This window comes from Jaculus jaculus, chromosome X, assembly GCF_020740685.1.
Source record: "Jaculus jaculus isolate mJacJac1 chromosome X, mJacJac1.mat.Y.cur, whole genome shotgun sequence".
Classification (NCBI taxonomy): Eukaryota; Metazoa; Chordata; class Mammalia; order Rodentia; family Dipodidae; genus Jaculus; species Jaculus jaculus.
Window position 1 is genome coordinate 119708716 of NC_059125.1, and position 21090 is coordinate 119729805.

Genomic DNA, 21090 nt, shown 5'->3' on the forward strand with positions numbered 1-21090 from the left:
AACATCTGCTGCTGTCCAGCTAAAAGTATATACTATGCTCACCAAACTGTCCAGTAAGCACTTCTCTTAACATTCATACCCATGTATTAATGCTACTCTCACTTTTGGCTAGAAATCTTTCTCTTTTCAGATGGGAAAGCCTCAAGAGGCATCATGGGGCTGGGAAAAAGTAACTGGACTGCTCAGCACTGCAATATCTCTATCATACTTTCCATGACTCAGGGTCCATTGCAGAATTGATGGCAGACAGAATGTAAGAGCCAAAGGAAGGAAGGGTAGGACTCCTTACAATGTGCTCCTCCAAACACAAAATGGCCTGGATATCCATGACCTCACAGTGCCTGACACTACCTACATAGGATCATCATAATAGGAAGAAAAGATGGTGACATCAAAATAACAGAGGAACTGATTGAGAGGGAGAAGGAATATGATGGAGAATGGAGTTTCAAAGGGGAAAGTTGGGGGAGGGAGTTACCATGGGATATTATTTATAATTATGGAAGTTATCAATAATTTTTTTTTTAAAATAATACTTAAACATTACACCTACCAAGTGACCCAGCCACTTATATTTACTGAAAGAAAATAAATATATACATTGGTAAGAAGGAACACTCCCAAGTGTACATCAATGTTAGAGTATTACGTTACAGTTAAGCCATTTCGTATACAGTAAAACTCTAATAAAACTCAGCAAACTGAGGGGGCTCCTGAGATCTATAAGCTGTTAAGGCCCTTGCCTGTGAAGCCTAAGGAACCAGGTTCAATTCCCCAGTAACCATGTAAGCAGGATGCACAAGGTGGCACAAACATCTGGAGTTCGTTTTCAGTGGCTAGAGGCCCTAGTACACCTATTTTCATTCTCTCTTTCTTTCTCTCTCTCTCTCTCTCTCTCTCTCTCTCTCTCTCTCTCTCTCTCTCTCATTTTCAAATACACAAATAAAATATTAAAAATTTAAAAATAATGTGTCTGGAAAGATGGCTTAGCAGTTAAAGCATTTGCCTGCAAATCCAAAGGACCCATGTAAGCCAGATGCACAAGGTGGCACCTGTCCAGACTTCATTTATAGCGGCTGGAGGCCCTGGTGTGCCCTTGCTCTCCATTCCTCTTCCTTTGTCTCAAATAACAAATAAAAAGTAAAACAAATTTTAAAAATCACCAACCTGAACTGTCCAAAGTACTTTTTTTCTTTCAAATAACACCTGTGGTAGAATAGCCATTCTTTTTTTTTTTTAATTTTTATTTATTTATTTATTTGAGAGAGACAGACACAGAGAGAAAGACAGATAGAGGTAGAGAGAGAGAGAATGGGCGCGCCAGGGCTTCCAGCCTCTGCAAACAAACTCCAGACGCGTGCGCCCCCTTGTGCATCTGGCTAACGTGGGACCTGGGGAACCGAGCCTCGAACCGGGGTCCTTAGGCTTCACAGGCAAGCGCTTAACCGCTAAGCCATCTCTCCAGCCCAGAATAGCCATTCTTGCATTGAAGCATCTCAAAAGGCTTTTGCCAACCACATCAACAGACATGTGCTCTTGAGAGATCACAAGCCTAGCTTTCTAACTATACCATCAGTTACACTAAGAAATGCATACATAGAGCCAGGCGTGGTGGCGCACGCCTTTAATCCCAGCACTTGGGGAGGCAGAGATAGGTGGATTGCCATTGAGCTCGAGGCCACCCTGAGACAACATTGTGAATTCCAGGTCAGCCTGGACTAGAGTGAGACCCTATCACAAAAAAAAAAAAAAATGTATACATATACTAGGGCTGGAGTATTTGCTCAGAGGTTAAAGACACCTGCTTTTAAAGCCTGGCAGCCCAAATTCATTTGCCCAGATGCACAAACTGTCACATGCAACTAATTTGTTTGTAGAGGGAAGAGGCCCTGGTTTGCCCGTACTCACAATCTGTGTCTCTCTCTCTCCCTCCAATAAATATTTTAAGAATTGAGCGCGTACACACACACACACAGTCTCTCTAAACTGTTGGAAGAACAGGGAATCATACTAGAAAGGAAAAAAAATGACAGACCTATAACAGCCATAGTTAGGTTAATTCCTTCATTTAAATAAACACTATACCAACTACCCACTATGTACCATATGCTTGTGATACACAAATTACTAGAATTCCTCTTCACACCTTTTCGAGGATGATCATTGAAGAAATGCACTGAAAAGGAGATGCCCCAAAGGTGAAACAGATGGTCAGTGCATTACAGCAAATACAACTACAGGCAAGCAAGAAATAATTAAACTGACAATGGCTGTTATCAGAATGAGGGTAAATTAAAATTGTTAACAGAAAATAACACACCAAGGTAATACTGTAAGCATTATACATATATAGCATATACATTTTAGACTAGACAACAAAATTAAAAGTCAATAATTACATTGTAGACAAAGCCGGCCTTAGAAGACAAAGAAACTTATGTTTTCAACAATATAAATATACAAAGAATTCTTTTTTAAACAGTTAACAGGGCTCTAGCTATAGCTCAGCAGAAAAGCACTTAACTACTATTCACAAGGCCCATAGTTTGACCTCCAGAGCTGAAAACACACAAGTAGAAAAAGAAACAAGTTAGTAAAAATCAATAATAGCCAGGCGTGGTGGCACAGGACTTTAATCCCAGCACTTGGGAGACAGAGGTAGGAGGATCGCCATGAGTTCAAGACCACCCTGAGTCTACAGAGCAAATTCCAGATCAGCTTGAGCTAGAGTAAGACTCTACCTTAGCACTGAAATATCTCTATCACACCTTCCAAGGCTCAGGGTCCATTGCAGAAGAAGTGGTGGAAAGAACGTAAGAGACAAAGAAAGAGTAGGACTCCTCTACACACAAAATGGCCTTAATATCCTTGACCCCACAGTGCCTGACACTACCTACACAAGACCATCATAATAGGAAGAAAATATGATGGTATCAAAATAAAAGAGAGACTGATTGAGAGGGGGAGGGGATATGATGGAGAGTGGACTTTCAAAGGGGAGATTGGGGGGAGGGAGGACATTACCATGGGATATTTTCTACAATCATGTTAGTTGTTAATAAAAAAATTAATTAAATTAAAAAAAAACATATCTCAGTCAGACTTAGTGGTGCATGCCTTTAATCCCAGCACTACAAAGGCAGAGGTAAGTGGATCATCATAAGATTGAGGCCACCCTGAGACTACATAGAGAATTCCAGATCAGCCTGGGCTAGAGTAAGACCCTACCTCAAAACACCAAAAGAATAAAATAAGCATACTTCAAAGAATCAATTGAACATATTCATAAAAAATATACTTAACGAAATAAAAGTTTGATTGCTTTGAATTTAAAGGTACTACATAAAAACACCAATTACTGTCTTCTTTTTCATGGTAGAGGATAAAACCTTCTATCCAAAATATAGTCAAGAACCTTCAATAGAAGAAAGCCACCTGACTATTCTTTCAAAGGAATAGGAAAAAGATAACAAAAGATGCAAAGATAATGAAAATACTATGAAATGTCAAAATGGAATCAAAGGAGTTGAAAGCCTTGTAATATTTCAAGGAATAAAACTATTTGGTTTGACATTTAATTTTCTTTTTAATGTTTCTCTGGTCATTTTACAATCAATCAAGAAAAGCTAATGAGAATGAAGGGACAAAGACTCAGCTACTATTCAGCCCAAACTATAACCTTAATTCTAGTAAGATGACAGACTTAAAATGTCTCCAATTGACCCAATTAAAGATAAATAGAACCATCAGTATACAAAAGAAAAGACTAGCCTAAAGAGGAAGAGCTTGGGAAATTCATGAAGGCTGTGACTGAACAGCTAGTAAGTACCAAGAAAAAGGTAACACATGAAAAGAGGCCAAGCTGTGCCGGGCATGGAGTCAGAGGTAGTAGAATCACTGAGAATTCAAGACCACCAAGTAAATTCCAGATCAGCCTGGGCTAGAGTTAGACCCTGCCTCAGGGAAAAAAAAAAAAAAAAAAGAGGGAGAGGGTATAGAAATAATGAACAAAAGCAATCAACACTAGAACTGAAAGGACACGGTGAATAGAGCAAAAAGGCAACCTAAGAATTGGAGACAAATCTTTGTCAGCCATACATTTGACAGAGGATTAATATCAAAGATGTGCAAAGAACTCAAAAAATTAATAGTAAGAAATCAAACAGCCTGATTAAAAAAGGGGGGGGGGGGCTATGGAACTAAAGAGTTCTCAAAAGCAGAAATGTAGATGGCATATAAACATCTAAAACCATGTTCTACATTCCTAGCCATCAGGGAAATACAAATTAAAACTACTTTGAGATTCTGTCTCACTCCTGTCAGAATGGCTACCATCATGAAAATAAATGACAAAACATGCTGGCTCGTATGCAGAAAAAGAGGAACCCTTCTACACTGTTGGTGGAAATGTAATCTGGTCCATCCATTATGGAAATCAGTGTGGAGGTAAATATAAAACTATATTTACCATATAACCCAGCTATACCTCTCCTAGGCATATATCTATCCTAAGGACTCGTCTCACTACCTTAGAGATACTTGCTCAACCATGTTCATTGCTTCTCTATTCACAATACCTAGGAAATGGAACCAGTCTAGTTGCCCCTCAATTCATGAGTGAATAATGAAGATATGGTACATTTATACAATGGGGTCCTATTCAGCACTAAAGAAAAATGAAATTATGAAATTTGAAGGGAAATGGATGTACCTGGAAAGGATTACACTTAGTGAGGTAACCCAGGCCCAAAAAGCCAAGCACTACATGTTCTCTCTCATATGTGGATCCTAGATACAAATGATTAGACATGTGAGGTGGAATAAAACTTGGTAGCAGAGGCAAGTAAGCTAGAAAGTGGCTATAAGGGAGGGAGGAGAGGGGAGGACTTAAGGGGATGGCATTGTATATATGTAAATAGAAAAAGAGAGCAAGGCGTGATGGCACACACCTTTGATCTCAGCAGAGGTAAAAGAATCACCACAAAAAAGTGAGCAAACTAAAGGTTATGTATTGCAAACTTATAGTCACCATTATACTAATTGGGTGAAACCTGAAAACATATCTTGTAAAGTCTAGAAATTAGACAACGTTGTCCAATCTTAACATCCTTTTATTCTACAGTGCTTAAAGTCTTAGCTAGAGCAATGAGACATAAATACAAGTTATACATACAAATAGAAAAGATGGATGCCAAAGTAATTTCAGACATGACACTATCCTAAGATGATGAAAATGGGGCTGCAGATGTGTCTCGGTGGTTAAGGCATTTGCCTGCAAAGCCTAACAACCTCAGTTTGATTCCCTACTAAGCACTTAAAACAAGATGCAAAATGATGCGTCTAGGGTTCCTTTCCAGCAGCTGGAGTCCCTGGTGCACCCATTATCTGTCTGTCTCTCTCTCTCTCCCTCCATATCTGCAGGCAAATAAATTTTTTTTAAAAACGGCTGGGGGGACTGGAAAGATGGTTTAGTGGTTAAGCACTTGCCTGTGAAGCCTGAGGAGCCTGGTTCGAGGTTTGAATCCCCAGGAACCCCATTAGCCAGATGCACAAGGGGGCACACACATCTGGAGTTCGTGTGCAGTGGCTAGAGGACCTGGCGTACCCATTCTCTTTCTCTATCTGCCTTTTTCTCTCTCTGTAGCTCTCAAATAAATAAATAAAAATCAACCAAAAAAAAGGGCTGGGGAAATGGCTTAGTGGTTAAGACATTTGCCTGTGAAGCCTAAGGACCATGGTTTGACTCCCCAGGACCCTTGCAAGCCAGATGCACAAGGGGCGCATATGTCTGGAGTTTGTTTGCAGTGGCTGGAGGTCCTGGTACACCCATTCTCTCTTTCTCTCTGCCTCTTCCTGTCTCTCAAATAAATAAATAAAACTTTAAAAATAAATAAATAAAAACAATTTAAAAAAAGATGCTGGGACTGGAAGGATAGCTTAGTGGTTAAGGCATTAGCTTACAAATCCAAATACCCAGGTTACAGTCCCCAGGACCACATAAGCAAGATGTACAAGGTGGCAGATGCATCTGGAGTTTGTTTGAAGGGGCTAGAGTCCCTGGCACACCCATTCTCCCTGTCTGTCTGTTTGTCTGTCTGTCCCCCTCTCTCTCAAATAAAAAGATGCTGGCTGGGCGTGGTGGCACACATCTTTAATCCCAGCACTCAGGAAGCAGAGGCAGGAGGATCAACATGAGTTTGAGACAACCTGAGACTAGGTCAGAGGAAGACCACCCCCCAAAAAAGGTACAAAAATGCCACCTGAAACTCTTACCACAGATAAACACATGAAGTAAAATAGAATACAAAATAAACAGGGCTTCTAAGGGTGTAACATGTCCTGATGTCTGGAAAAATGTATATACTATGCTTATCAAACTGCCCAGTAAGCACTTCTCTTATTTATACCCTTATATTAATGCTACTAGCACTTAGGGTAGAGAATTTTCTCTTTTCAGATGGCAGTGAACTTGGGATGACTCAGAAGGTATCATGGTGCCGGAAAGAAGTGACTGGAGTACTGAGTAACATCTCGATCACACCTTCCAAGGCTCAGGGTCTAATGCAGAAGAGGTGGAAGAAAGAATGTAAGAGCCAAAGGAAGGGTAGGACTCTTTACAACATGCTCCTCCAGACATAAAATGGACTGGATATCCATGACCTCAGTTTCTGACCCTACCTACACAAGACCATCATAAGAGGAGGAAAAGATCATGACATCAAAATAAAAGAGAAATGGATTGAGATAGGGAGGGCATATAATGGAGAATGGAATTTCAAAGGGGAAAGTGGGGGGGGGGGGTATTACCATGGAGTATTTTTTATAATCATGGAAAATGTTAATAAAAATTGAGGAAAAAAAAAAAAACAGGGCTTCTGAGAACTTAAAGGTGTTTCCTTGCAAAGCCTGTTGACCCAAGGATCAATTCCCCAGTATCCACAGAAAAAAATCAAACAACAAGGCACAAGTGTTTGCAGCAGCAAAAGGACCTGGCACACCAATATTCATTCATTTTTACTCCCACCCTCAGTCCCTCGCAAATAAAAATTAAAAAAAAACAAAAACATACAGGGGATGGAAGATGGCTTAATAGTTAAGACGCTTACCTACAAAGCCAAAGAACCCAAGATCAATTTCCCAGGACCTAAGTAAGCCAGACACACAAGGTGGCACATGCATCTGGAGTTCATCTGCAGTGGCTACAGGCCCTGGTGCACCCATTCCCTACCTTTCTCTCTTTCTCTCCCTCTCTCTCTCTCCCCCCCTTTCTTTCTGTCACATAAATGATAATAAACATACAAAATCACTAACCTTTCTATATGCCAAAAAATAACTTCTCAAAAACCATACTTTAAAAAGTTCTTGAGCTCAATCTCCTCCATGTAGACCAGCTGACAGAAAGCTAGAAGAATCCATTCTACATGCAGTTCAATGTGAGAAAGTGATACCACCAGTGAAGATACTAAACAGTGGACACAGCAAGCCTTATAATTGGCCAGCCAGGCCAAATGAGCCAACGGGTGCAATAGTGGCACATATATCATGGTGGAAACCAACTGCCCTCTAATTGGACTGGAGGCCCGCTCCATGGGAGGAAATACATCCCTGATACTGAAAACTTAAAACAGGGGTAGTCATGAGCCCTAGGGGTATAACATCTGCTGATGTCTAGATAAATGCATATACTATGCTTATCAAACTGTCCAGTAAGCACTTCTCTTGATATTCATACCCTTATATTAATGTTACTCTCACTTTGGGTAGAGAATCTTCTCTTTTCAGATGGCAGTGACCCTGGGATGACTCAGAAGGTATCATGGCACTGGAAAGATGTGACTGGAGTACTGAGTAATACCTTGATCACACCTTCCAAGGCTCAGGGTCTAATGTGGAAGAGGTGGCAGAAAGAATGTTAAGAGCCAAAGGAAGGGTACCTACCTAAAAAAGACCAGCGTAAGAGGAAGAACAGATCATGACATCAAAATAAAAGAGAGACTGATTGATATGGGGAGGGGATATAATGGAGAATGGAATTTGAAAGGGGAAAGTGGGAGGAGGGAGGGTATTACCATGGGATACTTTTTATAATCATGGAAGATGTTAATAAAAATTGAGAAAAAAAAAGTTCTTGGGCTGGAGAGATGGCTTAGCTGTTAAGGCACATGCCTGAGAAGCCTAAGGATCTAAGGATCCTGGTTCAATTCTCCAGGTCCCACGTAAGCCAGATGCACATGGTGGTGCATGTGTCTGGAGTTCATTTGCAGTGCAGTGGCTAGAGGCCCTGGAGTGCCCATTCTCTCCCTCCCTCCCTCGCTCTCTCTCTCTCTCTCTCTCTCTCTCTCCTTTTCTCTGTCTTTAAATAAACAAACAAACATAAAATCTTAAAAAGTTCTTAAGTTACATCACAAAATTGAAAAAAAGAGAATGCTTTCTAAAAAACGCCTATGGTGGGTAAGGTCATGAGCCCTAGGAGGTAACATCTGCTCTTGTCTGGCTAAATGCATATATTATGCTCACCAAACTGCCCTGTAATCACTTTACTGAAAAGTTCATACCCATACATAAATGCCACTCTCACTTTTAGTTAGAGAAGCTTCTCTTTTCAGAGGGCAGTGACCACTGGCATGACACAAAAGGCAGCATAGCTCTGAGAAAATGTGACAGAGGAATGTTCAGCACTGAAACATCTCGATCACACCTTCCAAGACTCAGGGCCCATTGCAGAAGAGGTGGTGAAAAGAATGTAAGAGCCGAACGGAAGGTTGGACTGCTTATAATTAATGCCATCAACCAGAAAAATTAGCCTTGATATCCATCCATGGCTTCGCAGTGACTAGCACTATCTTCACAAGACCCTCATAATAGGAAGAAAACATGACATCAAAATAAGAGACACTAATGGATAGAGGGAGGGTATATGATGGAGTGTACACTTGTGAAGGGGAAAGTGGGGAAAGGGAGGGAATTATGGTTTATTATCTGTAAGTATGTAAGTTGTCAACAAAAAGGGGAAAAAAGGGACTATGAGAGGGGAGGAAGAAATCTTAAAGGAGTGATGATGGAGGAATAATAGAATTCATGTATCTTGAAATTAAACAGGAAGACAATTTGAGAAAGAGAAGGGACCATAAATAGGTATCAGAGGGGATGAAGAAGAGTAGTGGGGGAGGGGAATGGTATGCATGCATGCATGTGAGAACATGATATAATGAAACTCATTTTGCATGTTAACTTAAAAATTAAGTTAAGGGCTGGGCATGGTGGTGCACGCCTTTAATCCCAACACTTGGGAGACAGAGGTAGGAGGATCGCCATGAGTTTGAGGCTACCCTTAGACTACATAGTGAATTCCAGGTCAGCCTGAGCTAGAGTGAGACCCTACCTTAAAAAAACCAAAAGAAGAAATTAAATTAAAGACTGGAGATGGCTTAGCAGTTAAGGAGCTTGCCTGCAAAGGCAGAGGACCCAGGTTTGATTCCCCAGTACTCATGTAAAAACAAATGCACAAGGTGGCACATGCAACAGGAATTCGTTTGCAGTGGCAGGAGGCCCTGGCATGCCCATTCTCTATCTGCCTCTTTCTCTTGTTCTTTCTCTCTCTCTCTAAAATAAAGAAAGAAAAATAAATAAAAATGTTTTTTAAGATGCAAGTCCTCAGTTCTAATTCTGGGAAAGAAGGTAAGGATCAGAGAGGAAATAAAAAACATTAAACCTAGAACTAAGAACTAGAATGAAGGAGAACTGACCTCACGTAAACTAGCTCTGTCTCATTTTTGTTTTGAACTGTTTCCTTTCTCCTTTGGTTTATTGAGGTCATGTCTCCCACTAGCCCAGGCTGACCTGGAATTCACTATGTAGTTGCATGCTGGCCTTGAACCCATAGCAATCCTTCACCCGAATGTTGAGATTAAAAGTGTATGCCACAACACCTGGTGAAAGGCCCAAGAATTCAGAAGCTCAGAAATACTATCACGCTCTAAGGGGAGCTTAAGCAGGCTCCCTGCATACCTCAAACTCCAGGCTTTACTCTCTGTTAGAAGCAAGTAAAGAATCCCTCTTCTCATTATATCAGAGCCCGCTCCTAATATAAAACTAGGCAAAAGGGCATGAGATAGCCCTCGAGGATGGGAAATAAGTAATGAAGTGAACCACTTATTTGGTTTCTGTAAATAGCCTGCACTATAAGCCTTACACTATAAGCCTTAATAGCCCACACTGTTAGCCTTAGTAGCTCGCACCATAAGCTATAACAGCCTGCCTCAGACCACCAAGGTCACAGGAGGCTGATACCATACTCTGCTACTCCCACCCAAGGACCTGCGCAAATGCTGACCACCAAGGTCATAAACTAATTGGCTTAGAAACTATGGGGTGGCACAAACTGACTGGCTAACACCCTGCGGGGCTCCTAATATTAGAAAATGATTGGTCTAATGCACAGGCTTTGTTAGAAACCCTATAAAAACTGTCCTGTTCCTGCATTCGGGGCTCTGCAGTCCTCTACCCCTGTGAGGTGTACGACTGTGGGCCCCAGCGCGCTTGGAATAAAATCCTCTTGCAGTTTGCATCAAGACCGCTTCTCGTGAGTGATTTGGGGTGTCGCCTTATCCGGGCAGAGCGTGGGGGCCCCCTGCGGGGTTTTTTTTCCTACACTGGCTTATTCTGAACTTTTGATGCATGACAAACATCAACAAACAATAGCCTGTAAATTAAATCCACTTAGCTCCCTATTTTTGTAAATAATGTTTTACTCATTTATTTATGTGCTCTCTATAGCTGCTTTCACTATACAATAGCAGAGTTGAGTACAACAGAAACTACATGAAAAAAAAAATTTATAGGGCCCAAAATATATTTACTCTTAATCTTTAGAGAAAAAACAGTTTGCAAAGGATGAGTGTGATGGCACAAATTTTAAATCCCAAGAAGCAAGAGGATACAGAATTTTAGGCCAGCCAAAGATATATAGCAAGATTCTGTGTCGAAAACAACAACAACAACAAAAACGGGCTGAAAAGATGGCCCAGTGGTTAAAGGCACTTGCATGCAAAGCCTAACATCCTGGGTTTAATTCCCCAGTACCCACATAAAACCAGATGCACAAAGTGGCACATGCATCTGGAGTTCATTTGCAGTGGTAAGAGGCCCTGACACACCCACTACCTCTTTCATTCTCTCTGCTTGCAAATGAATAAATAAAAATATTGAAAAACAAAAAAGGAAAAAAAAAAAAAACAAGCCAGATGTGGTGGCACATGCCTTTAATCATAGCACTCTGGAGGCAAAGGTAGTAGGATTGCCATGAGGTCAGGGTCACCCTGAGACTACATAGTGAATTCAAGGTCAGTTTGAGCTACAGTGAGACCCTACCTCCGAAAACAAACAAACAAACAAAAAAAAAAAAAAAAAACAAAAAACAAAAACAGCCTAGCAACTTTCTTTTTCTTCCAGTAACCATTTTTATTATATATATATATTTAAAGTGTTCTGGCTGAGGAGGTGGCCCAGTGGTTAAACACCCTTGCTTGCAAAGACAGCAGAACACACTTCATTTCATCAGCCACCAACATAAAGCTGAAAGGGCTGAAGAGATGGCTTAGTGGTTAAGCGCTTGTCTGCAAAGCCTAAGAATCCCGGTTTGAGGCTTGATTCCCCAGGACCCATGTAAGCCATATGCACAGGGTGACGCATGCATATGGAGTTTGTTTGCAGTAGCTGGAGGCCCTGGTGTGCTCTCTCTCTCTCTCTCTCTCTGCCTCTCTCTCTGTGTCACTCCCTCTCTGTCACTCTCAAATAAACAAAAGTTGTAAAAAAAAAAAAGGCAGCTTTGTACTCTCTCAAGATTTATTAAAAGAAAAGCTGAAAAGGAAATTATTTGCAGAGATAAAAAGTCCTAGTCTGCCCATACACACATGGGTACACACACATAAACATGGAAATAAATAATTTTAAAATAAAAGTATTCAACATAATGTTTTGATTTTTTAAGAGTACCTAGCTGTTCTAATTTCTAAAATATGCTTTTTCCTACCCTGATGTAAAATCCACTTGAAGCAATCTATTTATGACTTGCTATGACATTAGTATACAAATAATTCTTCACTGCTATTTCTAACTTGTATGGATTTAATGTCAAACTTCAAATCACTATAATCATCACAAAACACAATGGCTGTACCCTTGCTTGTTTATGCAGTAACTAGACCCACACTATCTTACAGGTTATAAAGATTTTCAGTGCCAGAATCTTAAAGGATGATAAAAAATATTTCTTTTGATCAAACAAAATATCCTGAATATAACTGCACCTAACATACACACACACACACACTCCTAAATTAGGTATCATCTCTAACCATGGCTAATGAAGATCAGATCAAAGACAGTTTCTTTTAAAAAATAATGTTTGCCTACATTGCTCCTAACCAAAAAAAAAAAAACAAAAAAAAAACAGAAAAGCCATCCAAAGATATCATGAAAAATAATATGCCTGGCTGGAAGGATGGCTCAGCTATTAAGGCACTTGCCTACAAACCCAAAGGATCCAGGTTCAATTCTCCAGGTCCCACATAAACCAGATGCACAAGGTGGTACAACAGCTGATGGCCCTGGCATGCCAATTTTCTCTCTTCTCTCTCAGATAAATAAATCAATAAAATGTTTGTTTGTAATTAAGTTCCTTAAGAGGACTTCTTTTTAATTTTGTTTATTTTTATTTATTTATTTGAGAACAACAGACAGAGGCAGAGAGAGAATGGGTGTGCCAGGGCCTCCAGCCACTGCAAAGAAACTCCAGACATGTGCGTCCCCTTGTGCATCTGGCTAACATGGGTCCTGGGGAGTGGAGCCTCAAACCAGGGTCCTTAGGCTTCACAGGCAAGCACCTAACCACTAAGCCATCTCTCCAACCCAATAAAATATTTTTAAAATAAATAAATTAAATTAAATGTCATGTAGGTGAGCTATTCTGACCCAAAGAGACAGGCCTAGATTGAGTTTACATTGAGAAGAATCCAATAAAGACTAATACTAAAGGAATACTCATTGGAGTTAAAGTCTTAACCTCAATTTCCACATCAATGAAAAGTTCCTTTATCAGACAACCAATGGAGTGATGAATCATCTAGCCACAAAGAAACAAACACTGCCTGGGGAGATAAACTTTCTAAATTTCTCCATGTTAGAGAAAATAGGCTAAAGATCATTATGAAGTCTTGAAAAAAGGAGGTCATTCATTTGACACCCAGTACTGATTTATTAGTACTTACTAGGCAGTGCAAATAAAGTCCTAGGCAAAGTGAGGAACAACAACAACAACAAAAAAATTTCCTCAAAGACCACATAGTGAAGTGGGTGGGAATATAGAACAAATAGTATAGTCGTCCTTCAATATTGGAGAAAGGTTGTTCCCAGGTTGCCTTAAAAATACCAAAATAAGCCGGGCATGGTAGCACACGCCTTTAATCCCAGCACTCAGGAGGCAGAGGTAGGAGGATCACCATGAGATCGAGGCCACTCTGAGACTACATAGTGAATTCCAGGTCAGCCTGGGCTAGAGTAAGACCCTACCTCAGAAAACCATCAAAAAAAAAAAAAAATTGGGCTTGGTGGTGCACATCTTTAACCCCAGGACTCAAGAGGCAGAAGTAGGAGAATCACCATGAGTTCAAGGCCACCCTGAGACTACATAGTGAATTCCAGGTCAGCCTCAGCTAGAGTGAGACCCTACCTCAAAAAAACACCAAGACTTCCAGTTAAGATGGCAGTGTAGGAGCCACCCCAAAGCAGCCTAGGGGAGAAAAAAAAACACCTGCAAAATACATTCTTCTAATAAAAAGTGAAGTGTATAAGAAATTAAAACGGCAGCAGAGAAGTAGGAGAGATCCAGAGCATCCAGGGCCCATATAGGCAGGCAGAACTGGCTCTAGCAGCAGTGGTACCAGGTCCGCAGGGCCACAGCTGCCAGGCTGTGCTTGAGCCACAGCAAAATCCAGGTGAGGGGATTTTCCACTCACACTGGAGCTCTTCACAAACTCAAGAAACTAGAAGGGAGAAAGGCAGTGAACAACAGAGGAGCAGATCAAGAGGTAAAGGATCACATGGAACAGCAAGAACTAGAGCCACCATCCATAGCCTCCCCTCCCCACCACCATTGCAAGGGCCAGCAAGCACCAGAGACCTGGGAAAGGGAGCTCACAGCACCTAGCACCAGCGACCAGAGGAGCGCAGCAATCCAACAACCCAGCCAGCCTACTTGAACCTACAGTGCACCTAAGAGAGACCCAAGCAGGAACGCAGTATAACTGAGACCAAAATCATCCCAAAAAGTAACTGGGATTATACCAGGTTAATATCCACCAAATAAGCCTGGTATATAGGCCTGAACCGGAAGTGCTAATTGCACTTTCCATATCAGGATAAATTATATGTGAAATCTGGTGGATGGTCAGATTTGCCATTCCTAAATAAGCTGTATTTTGCCGGGCATGGTGGCACATGCCTTTAATCCCAGCACTCGGGAGGCAGAGGTAGGAGGATCACTGTGAGTTCAAGGCCACCCTGAAACTACATAGAGAATTCCAGGTCAGCCTGAGCTAACGTGAGACCCTATCTTGAAAAGCCAAAAAAATAAAGCTGTATTTTGGGCTCGTTATTTGTTGCTTCTTGATTTACAGTGGCTTTGCTTCCTCTTTTGTTGTATATTAGGGAAGGGTCTCACTTGGTCTCAAGCTGACCTGGATCCCTCAACAGACCAGAAATCTTAACCTTCTTGTTGACAGGATTAAGGGTGTGGGGCACCACACACCCTAAGGGACAGTAATACTGTTTGAGGATCTGCTTGTCGTAATATCTACTCTTGCATAAATACTCTGTGTTATTTTTCTTTGAAAGTGTACATTGTTTAGTTAAATTTTAGAATCTGCCTGTATTTTGTTCCACTCAAACTACTTGAATACTCTCATAGCAGGCAAACCCAACACCTAGGGTCACTTTTATAGATACTCTGAGAGCCTTGAGAGCCACACCTAGCACCTTAAGCTCCTATCCTGAAGATATATATTATCAGATTGATTGATACATCTCATAATACCCAGCTAACTGGAAAATCCAATCATTAAATAATCCATGATACAAAAATATATACATTATAACATAAGAAACACCAAATATCAAGACAATATAAATCCACCAAAAAGTATTAATGCATCAGAAATGACCTCCAGTGAGAATGAGTTAGAGGAAATGCCTGAGAATGATTTCAAAAGAATGATTATAAATATGCTCAAAGAAGTCAAAGAGGAAATCAAAAAAACACCAAAATCAACATGCTCAAATCCTTTACATAAAATGTAAAAGACAATGTAAAGATAAAATATAACACAGTGGGCCTGGAGAGATGGCTTAGCGGTTAAGCACTTTCCTGCGAAGCCTAAGGACCCCGGTTCAAGGCTCAATTCCCCAGGACCCACGTTAGCCAGACGCACAAGGGGCGCAGGCGTCTGGAGTTCGTTTGCAGTGGCTGGAGGCCCTGGCGCGCCCATTCTCTCTCTCTGCCTCTTTTTCTCTCTGTCTGTTGCTCTCAAATACATACATAAATAAATAAGTATTTAAAAATATAAATACATATAACACAGTATATTCATATACCTCAAGTGTATCTCATGTATACTGTAAGTCATGTCTAGTCTATTTATTAAATCTAAGACAATGTAAATATTATGTAAATTGTTATACTGTATTTTTAGGAAGTCATGACAAGGACCAAGGTCTGCACATGTTTAGCACACATGCAGTCCAATCAACTGAATTATTTTCAACCCACAGTTGGCTAAACCTGTGGACCTAGAGGGCCAATTGTGCTTTACTAATGGTGCTAAGTACTAAAAAGAAAAAGAACCAGAAATTGACAAGGAAGACCAACAGGAAGACTATGGAAGCCTTGAGAAGGTGATATTTAAGTGCATCTGGTCTACTTTGCTTCACAGCATACATACTTCATGGGTTAGAATACAGAGGCAGCCTAAAGCCAATGGTTCACAACTATGTAAAGTCCATGAAGGCCACTCACTTTCAGCAGCGACTGTTGTATAAATACCCTATTCTCTTATGACAGCAAAGCTGAAGTAATGTACATTATACTCAGTTATATAAAAGTGTACCTTCAAGAAAGCTCCTTTGAAATGTTCTCAAAATAACAAAGGAATAAAAAGGTATAAACTCACAAGGACCAGAGAGACAGGGAAAAAGAAGGAGAGGTATGATATTTAAGGTGTTGTCAACTTGATCTATTTAGTAATCTACAGAAATCCCTTTCGGGTGGGTCTCTGAGGTTGCTTCCAGGAAGGATTAATTGAAGGAGAAAGTCTTTCCCCCAGAGTGGGCAGCCCTGCTCAGAGGGGGACTTCATATAAGGAACCTCTGGGTGAAAAGAACCCCTTCTTTCTTCCCACTTGGCTGCCAGAGCTGCTCGCTTAATTCCAGCGTGATCTGAAGACCAGCGTCAACTGAAGACCCGTGTGGATCGAGACCCAGCAGCTCCTCAGAAAGCCTCCAGGCCTTCCATTGCCATCTTCAGGGTCGGATCAGGATTTCTGAGACTTCTGGCCACATGGACTGAGCAGCTACCAGGTTCCGTGATTCTCAGGCCTACAACTGCTACTGGATTACCGAAAGCTAATCCAATAAATTCCTTTTTAAAATAATTCATTCTAGCAGTTATGTTCTTCTAGAAAACCGTGACTAATACGAGCAATCATCACAAAGAGCAAGAAAAAAGTGATAGAAAAGCTTACATGCCACATGATTCTTATAGTGAAGGACTGCTATCTTCAGGAAATAATAATGTGAGGAAGAGATTCTAATAAACCTGTACTGACAGCCTTCTAAAGCTAAATAACTTCAGGAATATTATAGAGCCTGCTATAGAAAGAAAAGAAAGAAATCCACCCTTACAGCGTGGTTGTTAAACTGGGTCACTGCTAGAGCAGAGAGCAAGCAAGAGTGGCGCAACCTATAGGCTCACTCATCGGCATGTTCAATCCCACAGGCCTGAAGTAACAAAAAAGACATTAAAAGACATTAGCTAGCCAGGCGTGGTGGCTCACGCCTTCAATCCCAGCACTCGGGAGGCAGAGGTAGGAGAATCGCTGTGCATTCAAGGCAATTCTGAGACTACATAGTGAATTCTAGGTCAACCTGGACTACAGTGAGACCCTACCTCGAAGAAAAAAAAAAAAGACATTAGCTGGCAGAATTAGACTCAAAGAAAACAGTCAATTTAAACTAAATGTTGCCTTACTTTGTATACTTGGAGTCACCAAAAGCCAAACCAAAGAAAGGAAGACGGAAATACATACTTTTATTTGAGTATCTATGCTAAACACTAAAGAAGGAAATAAGGATTCAGTCACAAGTAATTTCTTAGTCACATACACATTCCAAAACCAACAAGAAATCTGGGTGTAAATCCCAGCACTAGGAAGGCTGAGGTAGGATTGCAGTAAATTTGAGGAAAGCCTGAGAAAACATAGTGAATTCTAGGTCAGCCTCAGCTAGAGTAAGACCCTACCTCAAAGGAAAAAACAAAAACAACTTCAGGTTTGGAGAGATGACTCAGCAGTTAAGATGCTTGCAGCCTAAAGCCCCAAGCCAGATGCACAAAGTGACACATGTGTCTAGAGTTTATTTGCAGTGGTTGGAGATCCTGGCATGCCTATTCTCTCATTCGCTGCTTGCAAATAAATAATTTAAAAAAAAAAAAAAAGCTGGGGCTAGAGATGGCTTAGCAGTTAAGTGCTTGCCTATGAAGCCTAAGGACCCTGGTTCGAGGTTCGATTCCCCAGGACCCACATAAGCCAGATGTACAAGGGGGTGCACACATCTGGAGTTCTTTTGCAGTAGCTGAAGGCCCTGTCATGCCCATTCTCTATTTGCCTCTTTCTCTCTGTTTGTCACTCTCAAATAAATAAAAATAAACCATAATTTTTTTAAAAAATAAGAAAAGCTATTTCTGTGAGCTAGAGACAAGGCTTGGCAGTTAAGGCACTTGCCTACAAAGCCTAAGGACCCAGGTTCGATTCCCCAGAACCCATGTAAGCTAGCTGCACATGGTGGCACATGCACCTGATGTTCCTTTGCAGTGGCTTAGAGGCCCAGTTGCACCCATTCTCCCTCTTTTTCTATCTCTCAAATGAAGAAAAATAAAATATTAAAAACATGCAAAAAATGTTGCTCTTAAGAAAAAAAATCTAAAACCAAACAACTGAGAAGTTAAAGATAAGGTATAAAGAGCCTGGCATGGTGGTGCACGCTTTTAATCCCAGCTCTCAGGAGGCAGAGGTAGGAGGATTTCCGTGAGTTTGAGGCCACCCTGAGACTCCATAGTGAATTACCAGGTCAGCCTGAGGTAGAGACCCTACCTCAAAAAAACAAAATTAAAAAAAAAAAAAGATAAGGCATAAACAATGAGGCAGGAAATAAGACTTCTTTACAGATCACAAAATCTCAAGCTGCACTGTTACAAAATCTTCACTGGCTAACACAACACTAAACTGTAGCAGAAATTCTTTCCAGCCCTAGGAAATATGGATTATCCTATTTTTCTACCACCCATTCCTCCTGTCTACAAAAGTCAACTATTTTCTACAAATGCCCAGTGCAAATGAAGACCAGTGTAACAGAAATGCTATTGAAGATAGAGAAAATATGCAGCATCCTGCTACTTATTTCAGAGGTTATTGTAAAGATAAAATAAAATGTGTAGCAAAGACCCTTGTAAAAGAATTGTTTAACGTTCAAAAGAACTGTATATCACCAAGATTCAAGAGTTTGCTGAACATTTGCTAACATGTCCACATTGTTTCCTGTCCTTCTTAAAAAGGATTAACAAATGCTTAAAATTTAATGATAAATATTAGAAAACAGGATAGGTCTGAAACAGAGGTAACAGTGACAAAAAAAAAAACATTTTCATAAATATTTTGAATTTTATAATTACTGAAAATATACCAGAAGTACAAGCTAGAACTCTGTTTTTTTGTTTGTTTGTTTGCTTGTTTCTCTGAAACGGGGTCTCATATAGCCACAGCTGTCCTCTAACCTATTAAGTAGATGAGGATGACTATTGACTCTTGATCCTCCTGGCTCTAGGTCCCTAGTGCTGGGATTACAGATGTATGCCACCATACCCAGCCTTCATAACTTTATGTAACTACTAATTTTATCTTTATGTGTATTCTGCAAGTTAAAAATGTTTGTTATCTTAATAATATATAGTATAGAGATATACGTATGGCTTACCTATTAAAGATTTGATATTTTCTAGGATTAAATCACTAGTAATAGTTCCAGATAAGTCTTGCCCCAATTCAGCAATCAGCTTGGCATAACCTTCATTCTCTTCTCTTAACAAATTGAATTTTTGCTGCTTATAACTGAAATCAAACAGCATTAAGATTAAGTTAATTTCAACTAACAAGTTTACACAATGTAATGTCACCTCACTGGCTTAAAACAATCATGAGAATGACTCTTGAACTTAAGATGACCAATGACAGTTCATAAGAACCTTAATGTACCAAGGACAACATGTCAGTATTCCCATCACCAACAGGAATATGCTCTAGGAGAAGAGCCACAGTTACAAACTATTGAAGGCAAATAATAAAAGGATTGAATGTTAACTTCAAATATGCACAAAATTGGCACACACGAGTAAAGTTCACCAGCAACCCAATAATTTCAGAATACTTTAGAACACAAAAACAAGTAAACAAAAAAAAAGACCCATACAAATAAACATAGCCTTCAAAGTGCCTGTAGAAGTGGCTAGTATTCAAAATGAGCAATTAAAAATATATATATTTAGCTATTTGCTCTGTAACATAAGCTATATGTACTTACAAGAGTTTCGTCTTGATTTTCACTGATTTTTGATTGAACTGCTGTGATTGTTTGATAAGCCCTAATGATTCCAATGTTTCTGGATCCAGGCGTTCCTTTAGAACTGTGTCAGAAACTAAATACTGCATTTGAAACATTAAAGACCATTTATTCTTTAGCATTCCAAGTGTACATTCACAATCTTAAATATAATCTTCCCCAAATAAGAAGACAAATCATGTTATCTCTATGTTTAGAAGTCAACTTAACAAAATAGTACTCCAAACACTGAAATATGTAATATACAACTCTTTTGAAAATTCACTTCAAATCATATGCTTGCTATACACAGCCTACAAGAGTTAAGAACTACAGATGAAATTTTCACTGAGTCTGTCTTAACTGAAATTTCACTTAATGCATATTCCAGTCTTCTAGTATCTCTACTGTAAATCAAACTGTAATACAACAAAAACAAAGATATTCTTCCAAGTGTCAGACCTTGTATTTTTACTTGGTTATAAAGTTAGGAAAATAAAATGATTTATTAGACAATATTTATGACTCCTATTTTTTTTATTTTCATGTTTTAGTTATTCTTTTACTTTGAGAAAAGTAGCCCTGGCTGGCCTCCTAAGTATAGGTCAATATGACCTTGAACTTCTGCTCTTCCTACTCCCAAGTAGTAGGATAATAGGCATTCACTACCACACCCAGTTTGTGTGGTACTAGATAGAACCCAAGGTTTCATACATGTTAAACAAGTACTCTACCAACTGAGCCATATCAGCCCAATTTCTATTTATTTTAAACCATCTTCAACATTCTCTCCTAGCTATGAAAAAATAAAATTGTTTATGAAAAAATAAGTTTAGCAGGGCATGGTGGCACATGCCTTTAATCCCATCACGTAGGAGGCAGAGGTAGGAAGATCACCAAGAGTTTGAGGCCACCCTGAGACTACATAGTGAATTCCAGGTCAGCCTGGGCTAGAGCGAGACCCTGCCTCAAAAAAACCAACATAATAATAAGTTTAAGAACTATCTACTTACTTTATAGATATTTACCTTTTATTATGTTAGGAACCTACTAGGTAAAGAAAATCACTGAAGGCTTTTATATGCATAAAGTGATTTGGTAACAAGATTATTTCATAGAAATAGCATACCTAATTTCAAAAAAGCACTGTATTTCAAAACCCAAATCTAA

General features: G+C 39.9%; 1 protein-coding gene across 7 annotated transcripts in view; it reads right to left on the minus strand.

Annotated features, from left to right (window-relative positions):
• The window catches only part of Thoc2 (THO complex 2), a 149242-nt gene that overhangs the window by 87966 nt on the left and 40186 nt on the right, over positions 1-21090 (minus strand). For all 7 annotated transcript variants that reach the window (XM_045140072.1, XM_045140071.1, XM_045140069.1 and 4 more), the window contains 2 exons: positions 19903-20024; positions 19300-19433 (listed from right to left, as the gene is read on the minus strand). In XM_045140072.1, coding sequence (XP_044996007.1) covers positions 19300-19433; positions 19903-20024 — 256 coding nt within the window. The remainder of the gene's footprint in view (positions 1-19299; positions 19434-19902; positions 20025-21090) is intronic.